The sequence below is a fragment of the Schistocerca americana genome, chromosome 1 (assembly GCF_021461395.2).
Source record: "Schistocerca americana isolate TAMUIC-IGC-003095 chromosome 1, iqSchAmer2.1, whole genome shotgun sequence".
Taxonomy (NCBI): Eukaryota; Metazoa; Arthropoda; class Insecta; order Orthoptera; family Acrididae; genus Schistocerca; species Schistocerca americana.
The window spans coordinates 1,028,025,572-1,028,043,166 of NC_060119.1; the positions used below are offsets into that span (position 1 = coordinate 1,028,025,572).

Sequence of the window (17,595 nt, forward strand, 5' to 3'; positions counted from 1 at the left end):
AGCGTCTGCCAATAAATCAAAGAAAACCATCACACTCTCTTTATTGAAGCCTAAGGCTCTGGCATGTGAAGTCCCACAGGGTTTGCGAATTGACAGCTGATCCTTGTGTCTCTCAAGAAAAAGGACATCCCAAGCTCATCCTACTTCTCCTTCTCTGAAAGGGGTTGCCAAAGTATTTCCCTAGACAAGTAAAATGCCATTTTTCTCAGATCCACCGAAGTGCACGCAAAGAATTTTTGCTCCGTCTCAAGGAGATAAGAAATTAGCTGTTGTTCGAGGTCTGCATTTAAAATCGATTTCCTTCCAAGCTTTATCTCTTGAATCGCTTGCTCAGGGATTTTATCAAGAAGTCTCTGCAAAGTGGTACGAGGCACCCCGAATGTTCTTGTAGCACCTTTCAAAGAAGCCTCCTTGCTTTCACAGCTGCTATGGCACGTAACATCTGAGATTCATCCAACTGATGCCTCTGGTTCTTACATTCATAGCGCTTCTTCGTTCTCAGCATTGTGCAAGGACGAACAAAAGCACTAGGACCTATTATCACAATTTGAAAATTCTATTTGTTTGTTGCTGTGTGAGTTGTATAGGGCCTATATGATCTTTAAACAAAAATCGACTAACCAAATCCCCATAAAATTATTTAAATGCTTTACATTGTTTAAGAGAAGAGATGATATAATTATGGGCCCTCCTTAAATAGGGACCCATTTTTACACCAATCCAATTTACCCAAATTTACACCAACCGTTCTTAAGAAACATGGCCACTATCACGTCTAACCTACAAGCGTGTAACGTAAAACGTATTGGCACTGGACTGGAATTTCAGCTCCGATTCCAATTTTTCTCTGGATTTGCATGCTTAGAGATTATACTGTCCAATCATTTCATTGTTTCCTCATGATGCCAAACCCACCAAAGTGTCTACGAACGGCGCAATCCTAACCGCTAGCAAAAGGTGATTTAGTTGTTGACACCTCTTCGTATGTGGTCAACAGCGACGATATGCGTGGGACTGCAGTCTCAGGCAGTACAGAACTAGCTTATATGTTGCGTTACCGCTTGGCGAGCATGTGCACATCTCGCTACTGGTGAAAAACACTAAATGTTTCATGTCCATTTGTAGCTATAATAGTGAAAGGTGCCAGGTTCGAATCCCCGTCAGGCTAAAACCATTTGTATCGTCATTTCACGTTCCAGTATCACGCTATTATGAAAATATGTAACATCTGAAATCTGATGGTACTTAGCTAACAATTCATGTAGGTAAGTGGTTCTATCCCCCCTCATCATCACAGTTTTACTTAACGGTGTTTTACGCTTTTGCGCTGCACTTTATTACGTAACTTACTTCTCAGAACGTTACTTCTCCGGGGCAATATAAACATCATGTGGCTGTCAGTGCAGTGCTAAATGCATCGTCAATTATTTCCAGGTTCGGAATTTGGCCTTGTAAACTGATACTGGTAAATGATATTTTACATCTCCTTGTGCCTAGTCGAGTCTCCGTCAGACGTGCAAGCTGTGTTTGATTAACAGTGGGTGCAAATTCGGATCACGAACATCAACTGTTCATGTCATTTAATGAGTGTGATAAGACTTATACAGTGTTGCTTATCATAATGAAGTTACATTTACAAGCGATAAGGACTGCTCATCTGTTATAACGTGTTTTCTGATATTTGTTGTATGACGGAATTTGTTTACGTCTGGAGTGACTGCCATAAATAGTAAGTACTTTAGTAGTCTCTTGTGGTACCCACTGTGTATAGTCAAACGACTGTTCTGTAAAGGGTTTAGAGGACCTGCGAAGCCGCTTGCTATGTTGGCTGCATACAGTCAGGTGCCGCCTAGTCAGGGGTGACCTGCTTTTATGCTGTCAAATGTACATGATATCTCCGTCTATTGTCCCATTCTGATAGTTGCTTAGTGGTTCGTGGTTATTTTTCGTAAAATGTATATGCGGTCAGTTACGTAAATACAAGAGTATCGTCAACATAATAAGTTTTAAAAACATTAGTTGGAGTAGAATGCAATAACCATGCAGGTAACCTCCCATACATGTGCCATTTCACTAATGCAGATACAAAATAATGTTTATGCATCCACGTACTATTAAGCTCAACGGAGAAAGCTTAGTCACATCCCACACTGGTCGCTTTGAAGCACTGTAGATGGTGTAGAACTGGTAACAGCAGGCAACGTAACCCTCCTCGGCCGACCTAAGTCATGGCATTGAAGTGATGCGTACGTTCCAGACGACTGTATGGAATAATCTCAGTTAAATGGACCGACGTGGACGCGTAACAGAATGTTAGAAAGTAGCTATTGTTTTCTATCGTGCCCGTGACCATACCGTGAATTATGTTTCACGATTTGATGGAGTATCATAGAGAGCAGTCAAACGTGTGTACGAGAAATGTTGTTCAACTCGTAGGCTATGCGACCGAAGGCATTAAAACGTGCGTCCAAAAATACAGCGTTGTAATTATGAGGGTTTTTCTTTCATGTCACTCTTGCGTCAGATAAAGTGTTGGGTTACACAGTTTGCGATAATGAGAACATGGTATGAGTCAAGAAAAATTTCAAAAACCATTATAATTGCAACACAGTAAACGCGGCATGCAACTAATGTCAATTTGACATGAAGCTTAAATGTGCAAATGACTAACATTTCAGTGCAATCGGACGAAGTAGGCAGAAGTAACGACATTTACTTTCTGTATGTAAGAATAGATTATGTAGTTATTATCTCATGCAGATCTCATTTGAATATTGATCATTTGTGAGAAGATCAATTTATGCATCTTGTGCGGAGAAACATAGTCGACACGCATCGTGTCAGGAAATGGTTTTATTAGCACGAAGACTGAGGTACAATTTAAGTTATCGACTGTCGATTGTTGAAGCAAAGATAATCGCAGCACCTTGCAACAGACACTGTGATTCTAAACTAACTTGATATTAAGTAAATTCTATTTTTGTTTTACGCAGGACATGTTTCTAACATGAACACAACATTGCTTACTGTTTGCTGTTTTCGTAGATGCCGAACAAACCTTGTGAAATTGCATTTTTAGATCTCTGTAAGAAAACTGCTATTGTAATGTTGAAATCAGATAAATCTATTACTCCATATTATGTCACCATAAACAGAGCATCTGTAACAACTAAAGATCACGATAGGGCAGTAGGTTTCATGGGGCACCTACTCTCTCGCCTAATTACATAACAGTAGCCTGTTCTGACAAAGGAATCACGGCCGAATTCACCAACGTCAATTCAAATTAAGCACATCATAAAATACTGCTATCTCTGTAAGTAGTTGTTTAAGATGCTCCTACCGTTAGTTGACTTTTTTGATTCTGCTGCTAGTTTCTAGAAGCATATTACTCGGATTATAAAATACGGCTGAGAACCGCGGGCAGCACGAACACCCGCGGGCCGCCGTTTGACGACCATTGGGTTATTGCGTGTCATTTCGGATCCTCTTAATGCAGATTATCGGAAGCTTTCTGCCGGTTACTGCAATTTGTGTTTTCAGTTGAATCCAGGGGGTAGAGAAGTCCAGAGAAATGTAGACACTCTCTGCTAGTTAATATCTTTGAGTCAAAATGTCATATCGTTTTAATTTTGCGCCATCAGATGACAATGCAGCGATAAATGAAGTAAGATTGTCGTTTGAGTAACGCAAGGGCGTATTGAAGGAGTACTTGGAGTTCGCAAACATGATGGAGGTACAACGGCAATGGCATAATGTCTACGGAACTCAGCCACCAACACCTACAACAATTATTAGTATTCGGGATGGATTTAAAGCCGTTGGTGCTGTTCGGGACGAGCATAAGGAAAGGTCTGGCCGGCCAAAAACATCAACAACTGCAAATGCCAGCACTGCTGTGTTCTGTGTTGCAACACTTTACTAGGTCACCTCAAAAATCTGTGAAAGGGGGGGGAGGGGGACGTGCGTCTCGCGGGCCCCGAGGAATCGCTTCATGACGTCATCAGTAAGGCTGAAAGCGTGACAGCGCTGCCTGGTGACTAGACCTGTAAACAACTCTATTGACGTAAGTGACGTCACACGTTGGCCACAGCGTTTGTACAGACTTGCCATCAGCTATTGTTTTGGAACGTCAAATCAATCCAGATTGTTTGAATGAAGCTTCCATTAACAGAATTAAATGTAGAAAGAAGGTTTGAACGCGAATAATCTGGATTATGGTGACATATTAATCCGCAGCGTAGTCAAAGTTAAACATTAGAGTCTTACGTGATTGATTGAAGCCAACTGATAACAAATTATTGGTCGAAAGGCAGAGTGATTTATAGCATAACACATATCACGCATTGAGGACAATGTGTATAAATGTTTTTAACGCATTAACTGCAGCTTACCAGTGTAGGCTAACTACCACTGAGACGTTTGCAGCACGAATTTGTCTTTGAACCCATACCAGCAGTAGCAAATGCGGAAAAACAAATCAAATATGGTAAAGGATACGTAGTGGAACGCCCATTGCATTTTTCCAGTTTGTGTACGATATCTGTAAATAATATGCATCAAAACACGTCGGATGATTGTTCATTTTCTAATATATTTTTTTTTATTATGAGAAATGCATTAAATGTGGGAAAGTGCATTTAAATGCGCCGCAAACAAATATTAGGCAAAGCCACACGTCTGTCTGTTATCACAACCGTTATTTCTCATTCGCTGTTTTCCACAACTGTCGACGAAATTATCGCTTTTCAACCTAGTGTAGACCTCAGACTATGCTACAAATAGTTATTACTCCAGCCAAGGTTTCTAGGGAAAGGGGGGGAAGGGGGCGAAATCCAGTATAGTGCTCTAGCGCAGATGTGTGCTCTTGCCCAGTGTGTGTTACCGATATGCTTAAATTTTGATCGCTGTTTTTCTGTAAACAAACAGCTATATGCCAATCACATCTCCCTGTATGTAGTTTCTCAAAAATCCAGTTTATGTGATCTTAAGATAAAAAGAGCTCAATGAGGGAATATTAATAGATCCAATCAGTAAGGCTACTGACATCTCCAAATTGTAAGACTGCTATAGATGCAAGTCACTGATTGTCAAAGTGTATCAGTGGGACAAAACATTTGAAGTAAATCACAAAGCTTAGGTTAGTTCAACTGTTACTTCTTAATGTAGTAGGCAGTCACAATTTTCTTCCGTATTTTGATGTACATACATACTACACAAGCAACCAAATGGTACCTGGTGGAGGGTACCTTGTACCACCACAAATAATTTTCTTTCCTGTTCCACTCGCAAACAGAGAGAGGGAAGAAAGGCTATCTACCATCCGAGCCCAGATTTCTCATGCCTTCTAAATTTTCTCAATAGTGTTGTACAAAAAGAACATTATTTTCCCTCCAGGGATTCTCATTATACTCACACATAGTTTGAAACTACTGGTAACCTATATAGCATCCAGACTCTGAGTTGCTTCAATGTGTTGCTTAAATCAGACCTGGATCTCAAACATTGGAGCAGTACTCATGAATGTGTCACATAATTGTTCTATATGGGTGGTGTAAGTGATCTTCCCCTCATTTCCAGTCACAAACTATATTCATCTTCCCAGAGGAAGGAAGTAAAAACCCTGAAAGCTAGAAAGGTTTTTTTTTTAAGTGCTGTTTTTCTCTCATACTTTGTACAAGTCATTTCATAATTTTACAATGAGTACTGTCAGCTGTACATATAATGGTAACATTAAAATCCTGTTAATTTGAACCTTAGTGTTAACATTAACTAGCAATTGCATTCGTGAGTCGAAACATTATGTTTAATTATAATTATAGAAGGAGAAGCTAATAAAATATTTTTTTTCCTTTGTATTTTTTTATTACCTTATGATTTTCAGTTTTCTGCCTGATGTCTAGCAGCAACCTGTTAAAGACTTTCAATCAGAATGTGATATTCCATTCTGAATCGTAGGCAGGGATGTATAGTCTACATGGACATTGTTTTTACTTCCAGTATTTTGCAAGTTCATTTCACTGAACAGAGTAAAATTACCCCTATTATGAACAACAAATACTATTAGGGAGTAAATATGTTGACATGTAAGTGAAAGACTCTGAAGGGCTCTGAAAAGACTTCTGTGAGAAGCTGCACTATCAATTTTACACAATAATTTTACTCACATGGATAAAAAGTTTTGTTAACTTGCCACATCAGATTTGAATAAAATCGCAAGCTTTTCATAACAGCCTCCATCACCGTCACCAGTAATGGTACTGGTGTGGTGTACTGTAGCAGCACATTAAAAGTGAAACTTCCTGGCAGATTAAAACTGTGTGCCCAACCGAGACTCGAACTCGGGACCTTTGCCTTTGACGAGCAAGTGCTCTACCATCTGAGCTACCGAAGAACGACTCACGCTCGGTACTCACAGCTTTACTTCCGCCAGTATCTCGTCTCCTACCTTCCAAACTTTACAGAAGCTCTCCTGCGAACCTTGCAGAACTAGCACTCCTGAAAGAAAGGATATAGTGGAGACATGGCTTAGCCACAGCCTGAGGGATGTTTCTCATTCTGGAAACATTAAAAGTGTTTCAATTGAATTGATTCTGCAGTATTTCTCTTGCTCATGTCCTTGACTTTAATGCTACCAAGATATGTTCTTGTACAGTAATTAGTTTCCATGTTATAACATGTTAAATATAGAAAGTTTAACTGTAACCAAGCAGTAGTTTTCTTTGATGACAATATCAGTTCCAGTGCACAACTGAATTTCAAAATGTCTGGTGGGGGGGGGGGGGGGTGAAAATCCATTACTGCTGCTATCTTGTGCTGACAATGAGATGACTTTCATAGAAATACTGAATTATTTCATTTGTAATACAGTTTCATAGTTTTTGTAGTTGCTCATGACTTTTACACTTGCATGCAATAGATGTAGCATCAGCATACAGAACTATCCTTGAATTTGGGGAGCAGTATTTTGTCATTTACATAAATTGACAAAAGAAAGTATCCCAGTACTAAGTACTGGGTACCCTGTATTACATATCAGTAATTTTAGATCAGTGTATGCCACTCGCCATTCTTAAGAGTGAAAACTGATTTGTGTTAGATAAGGTTTTATTAAACTGTGAACAATTATCAGCATTATTACCCAGCCGTTTTCCCAGAGTATTTACTATCTCTCTCTACAAGCAATTGATAGAGATTAGCTTTCCCATCTATAGCTTTTCGCAGAAAGTTCAGTAACACCTTCAACATGTAAGGAATTGAGCACCAACTATTGGCACTTTTGCAACATCACCATAAGGTTTGATATCCCTACTGAAAGAAGAGCAGAAATTTTTTGTTAATTGGTGCATAATAAGGTTCTTTTTTGGTATACCAGTTCTCAGTAATAACTGAAACATCTGGTTTATTAAAACGTGCTATTATGTCCAAATCATTGTGCTTACTTCCTAGGCTCGTAAAGTTTTGGAAGATGATCTTTGTTCGCAGGTTGCATTGTCACCACATGTTTTTTCTTTTTTCTTTTTTTTTTGTTTGTAACCATAAATATCCTCATTAAGTAAATCAGATGTACTTGTCAAACTGGGAAGAGGACACAAAAAGGTCACACATGTACAAAATAATAATAAAAGGAAAGATTCAAAACGAGTTTCTTACAGCAAAATGTAAAACTTAATTGTTTTTGGATATATTACTTACTTATATCCTTCATTCAAAAACTTAAGAAGGCTGTTAGTTTAGTGTCTTCAAGGCATAATGCTGTTTCACTGAGCATCGCAACAATCAAGCCTGAGATAGTAGTGTACTATGATACTACCTATGAAGAAATTGATGCACTGGATGTGAAGTGCACTGTTTAGTCTACCCAGCAGGTGTTCCAGAAGATGGCCCTGCACTATTCTATAGCATCATGAATATTTGTGTGGTATATACATTAGTGATACATTCATCACTGACAGAAAATTTAATAATCACATTTTTCCTTCAAGTTTCTGAAGTGGCAGTTGATGAGATCATATCTGAAGAGACAGCTATCAACCCACACTTTCAGCATGAAGTAGGACTACAATTACCAGAACTCTGAAATGTGGATCTAGTAAACCTAGAGTTGCTCTAGGAAAATAAGTAAAATGTGACATGTGTCCCAGATCAAAGATGAGAAAATGAAAGGTTGCTGTATTAGTTATAGCACACAAATATGCAGTTACTAAGAAGTGTGAAATGACTGTGTTCAAAGCTATGTAGACTTGTTTAATTCCTGGTTTAAGTCATTCACATTATTTCATTGCTGTGTTTCCTGCTGCCATCCATTAATATCAGAATGTCAACAACTACTTTGTTACTTTAAAATCTTCAACATGTTCACTGTGGCTGACACAAAGGTCAATAAGAGCTACTAGCCACGAGCTTTTAAGTGTCAGCTGCAGTGAATGTGCAAAACAAGAAAATTTTTGCAATTTAATTTAAAGTCCTATTTAGCTTAGCTTCCTTTTTCAGGCATGTTTATTTTTAAATATTAAAACTGATGAGAGTTTCATTACAAGACCCCTAATTTTGAAATCTGGATGACATCACCCCAGCACTGCAACAACATATGCACCATACACAACAGGTTCAATGCAATCTCTCCTCTCCACAAATTTGCATCTCAGATGGGTTATATGTCATATATATGTTATACATCATATAATACTACAGTTAATTTTCCATATATCTGAGCAAAACGAGTTATTGTGTGTCCATGTTTATCTCTTCTAGGCATTGCATCTTTCCCTAACTTCAGTGTGCTTTACAATAAAATTTGTATGAAAAGTTTTCTGTATAAATTACCTATTCTACAGCTAATGCTTGTGTAACCCAGTGTGCCATTCAGGTGGGTTTACTGGTGTGTCAATATAATTGTCAGGTTTGGTTTGAGAGGGGTTCTTGAAATATATTCCCACATAAATTATTATCTATTCTCGGTTGCAAAATATATTACACACTGTCAGTGCCATTTCAATGCAAAGATTTTAAATCATGCTGGGGAATATACCAATAACACAGTTGCAGTATACCTCAGAAATTTAATTTTAGTTGCTCCAACCAATGACAATTACGGACCAAGTCTTGCACTGCCCTGTTTTGTGTATTAACCCGTTGGCTGGCATGAAGGTGCCGGTGGTCACAGCAGATTGCTCTGCTGGGGCCAGCACTGATATGGTAACAACCAGGTATCAGCCATTTTACACTTTAATCTTACCGAGGATAAATATTTACTTATATTTGATATCCCTTACCATTTCAAGACAATTTTTCGGTTTGCAGCATTTTTATTTAAATGACTACAGAGTTATTCATGAATTCAGTCTTAGATACATATTTAACATAATATATTTAACTGTGTAAAGGATAATTCCTGAAACAGTAATTAGCACTATAGCTGTATCTTTTTAGCCAAGGCTGTACAGATGCATATACTTCACACTAGTTCCTAAACGACTGCTTAACACATTGACTACCATGCTGCTGACAGCAGAGCAGCACACTTACTGCTGTATTCCAGACCTAATCATGTCAGGGCCAAGAAATGCAGAAGATAATCTCTCAGGGAATACTATAATCTAATAATGTAAACTTATAACTAAAAAGGCCATTTCCAATTATGTCTACCAAGCAAATTATGCTTTGAGTCAGTGATTTCTTTTGCCATAACTGACCAGTGAACACGCATGCCATAGGATGGTGAATATTTATACTTTGCCTGTGAGAAGCAGCTATGCACATAGTCCAATTTATGTTGAAATTATCACCTGGGTATTTTAATTAAATTTGGTCTACTATAAGCAACATGATAAAGGAATCAAAAGAAAGACACACACAAAATTAATTTCTTTATTAACAATGCTCGGATTTCCACATCACCATAGAGGTACCAAGCTGGATGCGTTACTCGTTTTTTTACATGGCGAGTTTCCCCAGTAGGCCTATAAACCATGAAACAGACAAAAAAGCTACTTCTCGTTGTCTTCTCTTCCTTGGACTTTCACTTCAGAAACTCTGAAACATCCATTACAAAAACACATTACACCACTCACAAACCTGGATTCAGTCACTGCAATTCATATCTATTTTACTGTCAAAAATACTGACTATGATCAATGATTAATTGTGAACATTCAAAAGTTTTCAAATGTGCATGTTACTGTTAGAATACAGTTACTACACAATTTTTGACCAGGAAAAAGTTACGATGATTGCAACTTAAATACCGAAGCCATTTGTTACGAGAATACGCCGTTACCACAAATAATCCACATAGATGCATTGAAAGAAACTTTACTGAGTAACATAATGCATCAGAACACTATAGGCACAAAGAATGAAATTTCTGTAGATTTACTACATTTTACTTTTCTTGCGCATGATAACATTACTAACGGAAGTTACTTACCGTCCATTGTCTGGAATATAAACTACCCTTTCTCGTCTGCAAACACGTGCTTTTGCAGCAAGTATTATCAATTTTTTTCCGTGATTGAAAAGCTTTAACGCACTCAAATCCCGCCATCATACACAAATCCACAAGGCATCAGCATGCCATGTTCAAAGAATATCCGCGTTTCGAAAACTACCAGCGATATTGGCTTACATGAGAGACGACGTCATGCCATGATATGACGTCATGATTCCTCGGGGCCCGCAAGACGCTTCTGGGAGGGTGGCGGGTGGGGGGGGGGGGGGGGGGGGTAAGCCGATCAAGCGTACGACGAATTCTGAAGCGTGTCAAGTGGAAAGTGTACTTTTCAAGATCGACGCACGTTATGAAAGAGGACGACTGCGAGTACTCTTAATCGTTTGCAGGGATGTTTCGCGACGACAAAAGATTGCAGAGATGGTTATATTGGCTGACGAGGCGCATTTCAGACTGAACGGTTCTGTAAACCGCCACAACTGGGAGTACTGGGCTCCTGAAAATCCTCACGTTCACGGGGACGGAAATGTTAATCAACCGGGTGTCAATGTCTGGTGCGGGCTAACTTCCAAGAATGTTTGTCTATCGAAGCCGCGGGCTCCAAACGATAAATACCGGACGTGCGATTCTAAATCTTTCACGCGACTGTGGTGGCGGGCGTTATGAGCATGTTTATACTGGTCACTGCAGCAACGACAAAAGAAGAGCGTCACTAAAATACTTGTAATTACAAAGGAAACGACTTACCTCTCTCGTTGTCGACGTTGTAGTCATGAGAAAGTCCATTTGATGTGTGCGCTACGGCAGCATTCTCTTTTTGGCGTAACCTGAGTAGATTCTGCCAATGTTCAAAATGGTTTAAATGGCTCGAAGCACTATGGGACTTAACATCTGAGGTCATCAGTCCCCTAGAATTAGAACTACTTAAACCTAACTAACCCAAGGACATCACATACAGCCATGCCCGAGGCAGGGTTCGAACCTGCGACCGTAGTGGTCGCACGGTTCCAGACTGAAGCGCCTAAACCGCTCGGTCACACCGGCCGGCTTACAGATTTACTCTTAGCAAACTGCAGACCGCAAACCGCTTTACGCTCAAGAGCCACCATTTTTCCTACGTGGCGCTGCAAGCGGGAAATAACAAAGCAGTATTCGCACACTCGGTTATGTAAAACTGACTGAGTTTCTCTTAAATTATAACCTTTTACCAACAGCCTACGGCGCTTAAAGGGCCCTCTCACGTTCAATAACACTGTTAAACCGCGTGGTTCCGGACTGAAGCGCCTAGAACCGGCTCTGCCAATGTCACGCAAAAATATGGGTAGAGTGTCACATGCGTCAACTTTTCCTTGCAACCCCAAGTTATGGAAATACAGATACTGAAACAAAAAAAAAGGGGTTCAAATGGCTCTGAGCACTATGGGACTCAACTGCTGAGATCATTAGTCCCCTAGAACTTAGAACTAGTTAAACCTAACTAACCTAAGGACATCACAAACATCTATGCCCGAGGCAGGATTCGAACCTGCGACCGTAGTGGTCTTGCGGTTCCAGACTGCAGCGCCTTTAACCGCACGGCCACTTCGGCCGGCGATACTGAAACAAGTGGGGTTTGTTTCTCTCTCTCCTGGACGCCCTTCTCTTTTAATGTAAGATTTCACTGATTTCCACAGCCGCTCGATGTTCTGCATGTGCACATTGGGGTCACCGGAAGACACGAAGCCTATAGTACGGTTGGCGAACTCGTGGTTGAAACCTTCTGCTTTCAGTGTCTTGTAGGAGTGAAAGACGTCTGTAATCACTTTTCCACCGGGCAGTATAAAGTGCTTTCTCAAACCGAGAAAGGCAAAGGTCCCGAGTTCGAATCTCGGTCCGGCACACAGTTTTAATCTGCCAGGAAGTTTCACCAATAGTTTATCATAACGCCCGCCACCACAGTCACGTGATCTATTTAGAATCGCACATTCTATATCTATCGTTTGGAGCCCGCGGCTTCGATAGGGAAAATTCTTGGAAATTACCCGGTGTGGTCTGTCATCGCACGGTTCGATTGGCCCATTCTCCTTTGAAGGTACCGTAACTGGCGAAGTGTATCTTCATGTGCTGCAAACATCGATTTCACCTAGCATCCGAAAGGTGTTTGGAAGTGAAAGACTTTACCTACAATAAGATGACTCTCTGCCTCACTAACACAGAGATGTCAGAGCCTACTTGGACGAAAATCTACCTGGACGATGGATACGTCGAAGAGGAGCTGATGAGTACCCACCACGGTATCCAGACGTTACAACTCTTTACTTCTACCATTGCAGGACCTTGCAAAATGAAATTTATCAACAGAAGCCAGCTACACTGAACGAGCTACGAGAAAGCGTCGTGGCGTCCTGTGCGGCTGTCACACCGGCAATACTCGCAGCCGTAGTTCTGTCAACAGTTCAGAGGGATCGACGTTGTTTGGCTGCTAATGGGGGTCACTTGAACACATAAGGTAACAATCCCCCGCGCCATTTAACAGTACGTCATTTTTTTTCATTAATATTGACTATCAGTGAGTGTCTTCATTTTTCTGGACCCCGCTGTACACGCCACTCCCTATGTGCTGCTTGGTTAATCGAATAGTGTTTTTCCCATTCTCGCTTAAGGGGGGTAGGACGTCAAACGGGCCGTCTTGGAGCAGGTAAGACACCAAAGGACATTTTAATTTCCAGTGTTTATACTTTTACGAATAAATTCATAAAACTTTGTCAGCATGACCAAGAAGGATTAAGGATTCACAATCATAGCAGTGGAAGTTCAAAAAAAAATAACAAAATAATTTTTTTTTACATGTGAAAGTTCATCATTTCTTCACTTCTATTGGCTGCGTTCGTTGCTATAGGTACACGTTTCTTCATAAGTAAGAGAAATTCTTCGATGAATTATGCACAGCATACAAACCATACTTATAGGTGTATGAAACTCTAGAAATCATTTAATTTATGAAAAAATGAATGTGCTGTTACATTTTAAACTTCATGTTTAAAAAAAACTCAAATTTTATAGCTAATTATCTCAATTTTTACCACAGCTTTTAATAGATTTGGAAAGTTCTAGAGTTTCATACACCTGTAAGTATGGTTTGTATGCTGTGCAAAATTTATCGAAGAATCTCCCTTACTTATGAAGAAAAGTGTACCTATAGCAACAAATGCAGCCAATGTGAGTGAAAAAAGATGAAATACGAATGTAAAAAAATAAATTATTTTCTTATATTTTTGAACTTCCACCACTGACAAAGTTTTATGAATTTATTTTTAAAAGTATAGACAGTGGAAATTAAAAATTCCTGTGGTGTCTCTCCAGCTCCAAGCCGTCCCGTTTGACGTCCTACCCCCCTTAACCAAATTAATCGTACGTCTCTTTTGTGGAACACTTATTCCAGCCACCATTAGTTTATTAAAGCGAGTGTAAGCGTAACACTGAGGTATGCAGCTTTTGATTTAAAGTCGAGAAGCAGTTTTCCTGCACGCGGTCCCTCAGGACGTACACGTTATATTAACGTGTGGGCAAGACGCGAGTCACAGCACCAGAGGGAAAGACAGATTTTCACTCCGTTGACGCGACGCGGAAGCACGGCGGCCGGACGGGGAAGGCGGCGGATGTGGCGTGCAGTCTCCTGCCGACGCCAGTGTGCGTCCAGCAGAGCTCGCGGCGCCCCACACATACAGCATTGGGCCAGAATGGTCTACCTCAACGACTATCGAAAGGTAAGCTCACACTTGTACACGAATACCAGACCAGCTGTGTCACTGGACTGAAGAGTTTCTAGCAAACAGGACCTAGCACGTCATCCTCAACCGTGAGAATCCGTCAGATGTAAAAATAACTTCGTGCGTACCGCAGTGCAGTGTTATTGGGCCACTGCTTTTCACAAGATATAGAGCGTATTAGAAACAGAGTGTAACAGTTCGAAATGTTGCTGTTGTTGTTATGGTCTTCAGTCCTGAGACTGGTTTGATACAGCTCTCCATGCTACCGTATCCTGTGCAGCTTCTTCATCTCCCAGTACCTACTGCAACCTACATCCTTCTGAATCTGCATAGTGTATTCATCTCTTGGTCTCCCTCTACGATTCTTACCCTCCACGCTGCCCTCCAATGCAAAATTTGTGATCCCTTGATGCCTCAGAATATGTCCTGCCAACCGGTCCCTTCTTCTTGTCAAGTTGTGCCACAAACTCCTCTTCTCCCCAGTTCTATTCAATACCTTCACATTAATTATGTGATACACCCATCTAATCTTCAGCATTCTTCTGTAGCACCACATTTCGAAAGCTTCTATTCTCTTCTTGTCTAAACTATTTATCGTCCATATTTCACTTCCATACATGGCTACACTCCAAACAAATACTTGCAGAAACGACTTCCTGACACTTAAATCTATACTTGATGTTAACAAATTTCTCTTCTTCAGAAACACTTTCTACATTTTATATCCTCTCTACTTCGACCATTATCAGTTATTTTGCTTTAAGTGTCTCATTTCCTAATCTAACTCCCTCAGCATCAACCGATTTAATTTGACTACATTCCATTATCCTAGTTTTGCTTTTGTTGATGTTCATCTTATATCCTCCTTTCAAGATACTGTCCATTCCGTTCAATTACTCTTCCAAATCCTTAGCTGTCTCTGACAGAATTTCAATGTCATCGCCGGCCGAAGTGGCCGTGCGGTTAAAGGCGCTGCAGTCTGGAACCGCAAGACCGCTACGGTCGCAGGTTCGAATCCTGCCTCGGGCATGGATGTTTGTGATGTCCTTAGGTTAGTTAGGTTTAATTAGTTCTAAGTTCTAGGGGACTAATGACCTCAGCAGTTGAGTCCCATAGTGCTCAGAGCCATTTGAACCATTTTTTTCAATGTCATCGGCGAACCTCAAAGTTTTTACTTCTTCTCCATGGATTTCAATACCTACTCCGAATTTTTCTTTTGTTTCCTTTACTGCTTGCTCAATATACAGACTGAATAACATCGGGGAGAGGCTACAACCCTGTCTCACTCGCTTCCCAACCACTGCTTCCCTTTCATGCCCCTCGACTCTTATAACTGCCATCTGGTTTCTGCACAAATTGTAAATAGCCTTTCGCTCCCTCTATTTTACCCCTGCCACCTTTAGAATTTGAAAGAGACTATTCCAGTCGACATTGTCAAATGATTTCTCTAAGTCTACAAATGCTAGAAACGTAGGTTTTGCCCTTCCTTAAACTTTCTTCTAGGATAAGTCGTAAGGTCAGTATTACCTCACGTGTTCCAATATTTCTACTGAACCCAAACTGATCTTCCCCGAGGTCGGCATTACCAGTTTTTCCATTCGTCTGTAAAGAATTCGGGTTAGTATTTTGCAGCTGTGACTTATTAAACTGATAGTTCGGTAATTTTCACATCTGTCAACACCTGCTTTCTTTGGGATTGGAATTATTATATTCTTCTTGAAGTCTGCGAAAGGTGGTAGTAACCACAAAACAAGAAAGCGAGGAGTCCATGTTTATTGAACATTTTTTTTATTTTTTATTTTTTTTTATTTTTTTTCTCGAAACAAAACAAGGAAAAAATGTGCAATAAACATGGACTCTTCGCTTTCTATGTTATGGGAGGAAGTACTATAGATCAAAACAAAAAACAAGTCCTTCGGATATTGGCTCCAAAATGTACACCATAAGAGCTATGAGACTCTTTTATCTTCGATAGTGTGAAACACAGCTCTTTCGCTGAACAGGTGCTCGTACCTCTTAAGGTATGCATTTTAGATCCCATGTTATGCTGGACTTCCTTCTCTTGTTTTGGTGGGTCTGCCACCTCCCAAAATGCTCGACACTTTTTTTTAAACACCCTATTAAGTGACCTAGTGAATAACGTAGAATGTTAGATGAGGCTTTTCGCGGATGACGCTATTTCTACAGAGATGTCACAATGTTAGAAAACTATAGCGCAATACAGGAAGACCTAAAGAAATCGACGCTTGGTGCAAGAAGCGGAAGTTTACCTTCAACATAAATATAACGTATTACGTATAGAAAAGTAGAAAGACCGATAATTGTATGATTACACTATTACAGAACAATCGTCGGAAGCAGTCACATACTTAAAATACCTGGGAGTATGCGTATGTAGCGATTTAAAGTGGATAGACCATATAAAACTATTGGTAGGTAAGGCAGATGCCAGGCAGAATCATTGGCACATGTAGTCCATCCGCAAAGGAGGAAGTTTACAGAACCCTCGTTCGACCAGTTTTTGAATGATGCTTGTCGGTCTGAGATCCGTACTAGATAGGACTGATAGAGAAAATAGAGAAGACCCAAAAGAGGAGCAGCGCATTTGGTTACATGTTCATATTAGATCATGAGCCAACTCCAGCGGCTGACGTTGCAAGAAAGCCGTTATACGTCACTCGCGGTTTACTGTTCCAAGAAGAATCAACCAATATATTGCTTCCTCCTACATATATCTCGCGAAAAGATCAAAAAGGTAAAATTAGAGAGATTCAAGCTTACACGGAGGCTTAACAATAATCGTTCTTCCTGGGAACTATTCGCTCTCGGAACAGGAAAATGGGGAAGTGATTGTGGTCCACAAAGTACCCTCCGCCACACAACGTAAGGTAGCTCGCGAAGTGTAGATATAGATGTACTAAGGACGTATTGTAATATTTCTGCACCATCCCACTGGCTTCAAACAGCCCAATGTTTCTGTCCAGACTGTAGCACTCTCTCCATCTTAGCACGTGTATTCCAAGAGATATGCTCAGTGACGTAGGAACTGTGTTAGTTTCGCAAAAAAGATTTCCCTTCGTTACTTCTGCTGCGGCCTTACGGTCAGCCTCAGATAACGTGCACCCACGATGTTTTGTCATCAAGTTACACGATTCTTGGAAGTAGTTCTTCCCCAATACAGCAGAAACTGTACGCTGTGTTTCATTTCTCTGTCTTCAGGATTTTTTTATTGGAATGAAACAGTTCCTGGTCCATATGGGGAGTTACCTCTGTACGTCACTTCTGCCTCCATAGATGTTCGATACCAAATGCTACACGACTGCACCGCTTCTACACGTAAACAGACGATCTGTGGCATGGTGCTTCTTTCTTCCGCTTAATAGATCCACTTCATAG

General features: G+C 40.3%; 1 protein-coding gene across 3 annotated transcripts in view; it reads left to right on the top strand.

The window, feature by feature from the left end:
* The window catches only part of LOC124549065 (parathyroid hormone/parathyroid hormone-related peptide receptor-like), a 498,163-nt gene that overhangs the window by 223,152 nt on the left and 257,416 nt on the right, over nt 1-17,595 (top strand). The window contains exon 1 of one of the 3 annotated variants that reach the window (XM_047125215.1): nt 14,119-14,196. The exons of 1 other annotated variant lie outside the window; for it this stretch is intronic. In XM_047125215.1, coding sequence (XP_046981171.1) covers nt 14,170-14,196 — 27 coding nt within the window. In that variant the 5' untranslated portion in view covers nt 14,119-14,169. Of the gene's footprint in view, nt 1-14,118; nt 14,197-17,595 lie in introns of those variants that run through there. One more of the 3 variants, XM_047125216.1, reaches the window with a different exon arrangement.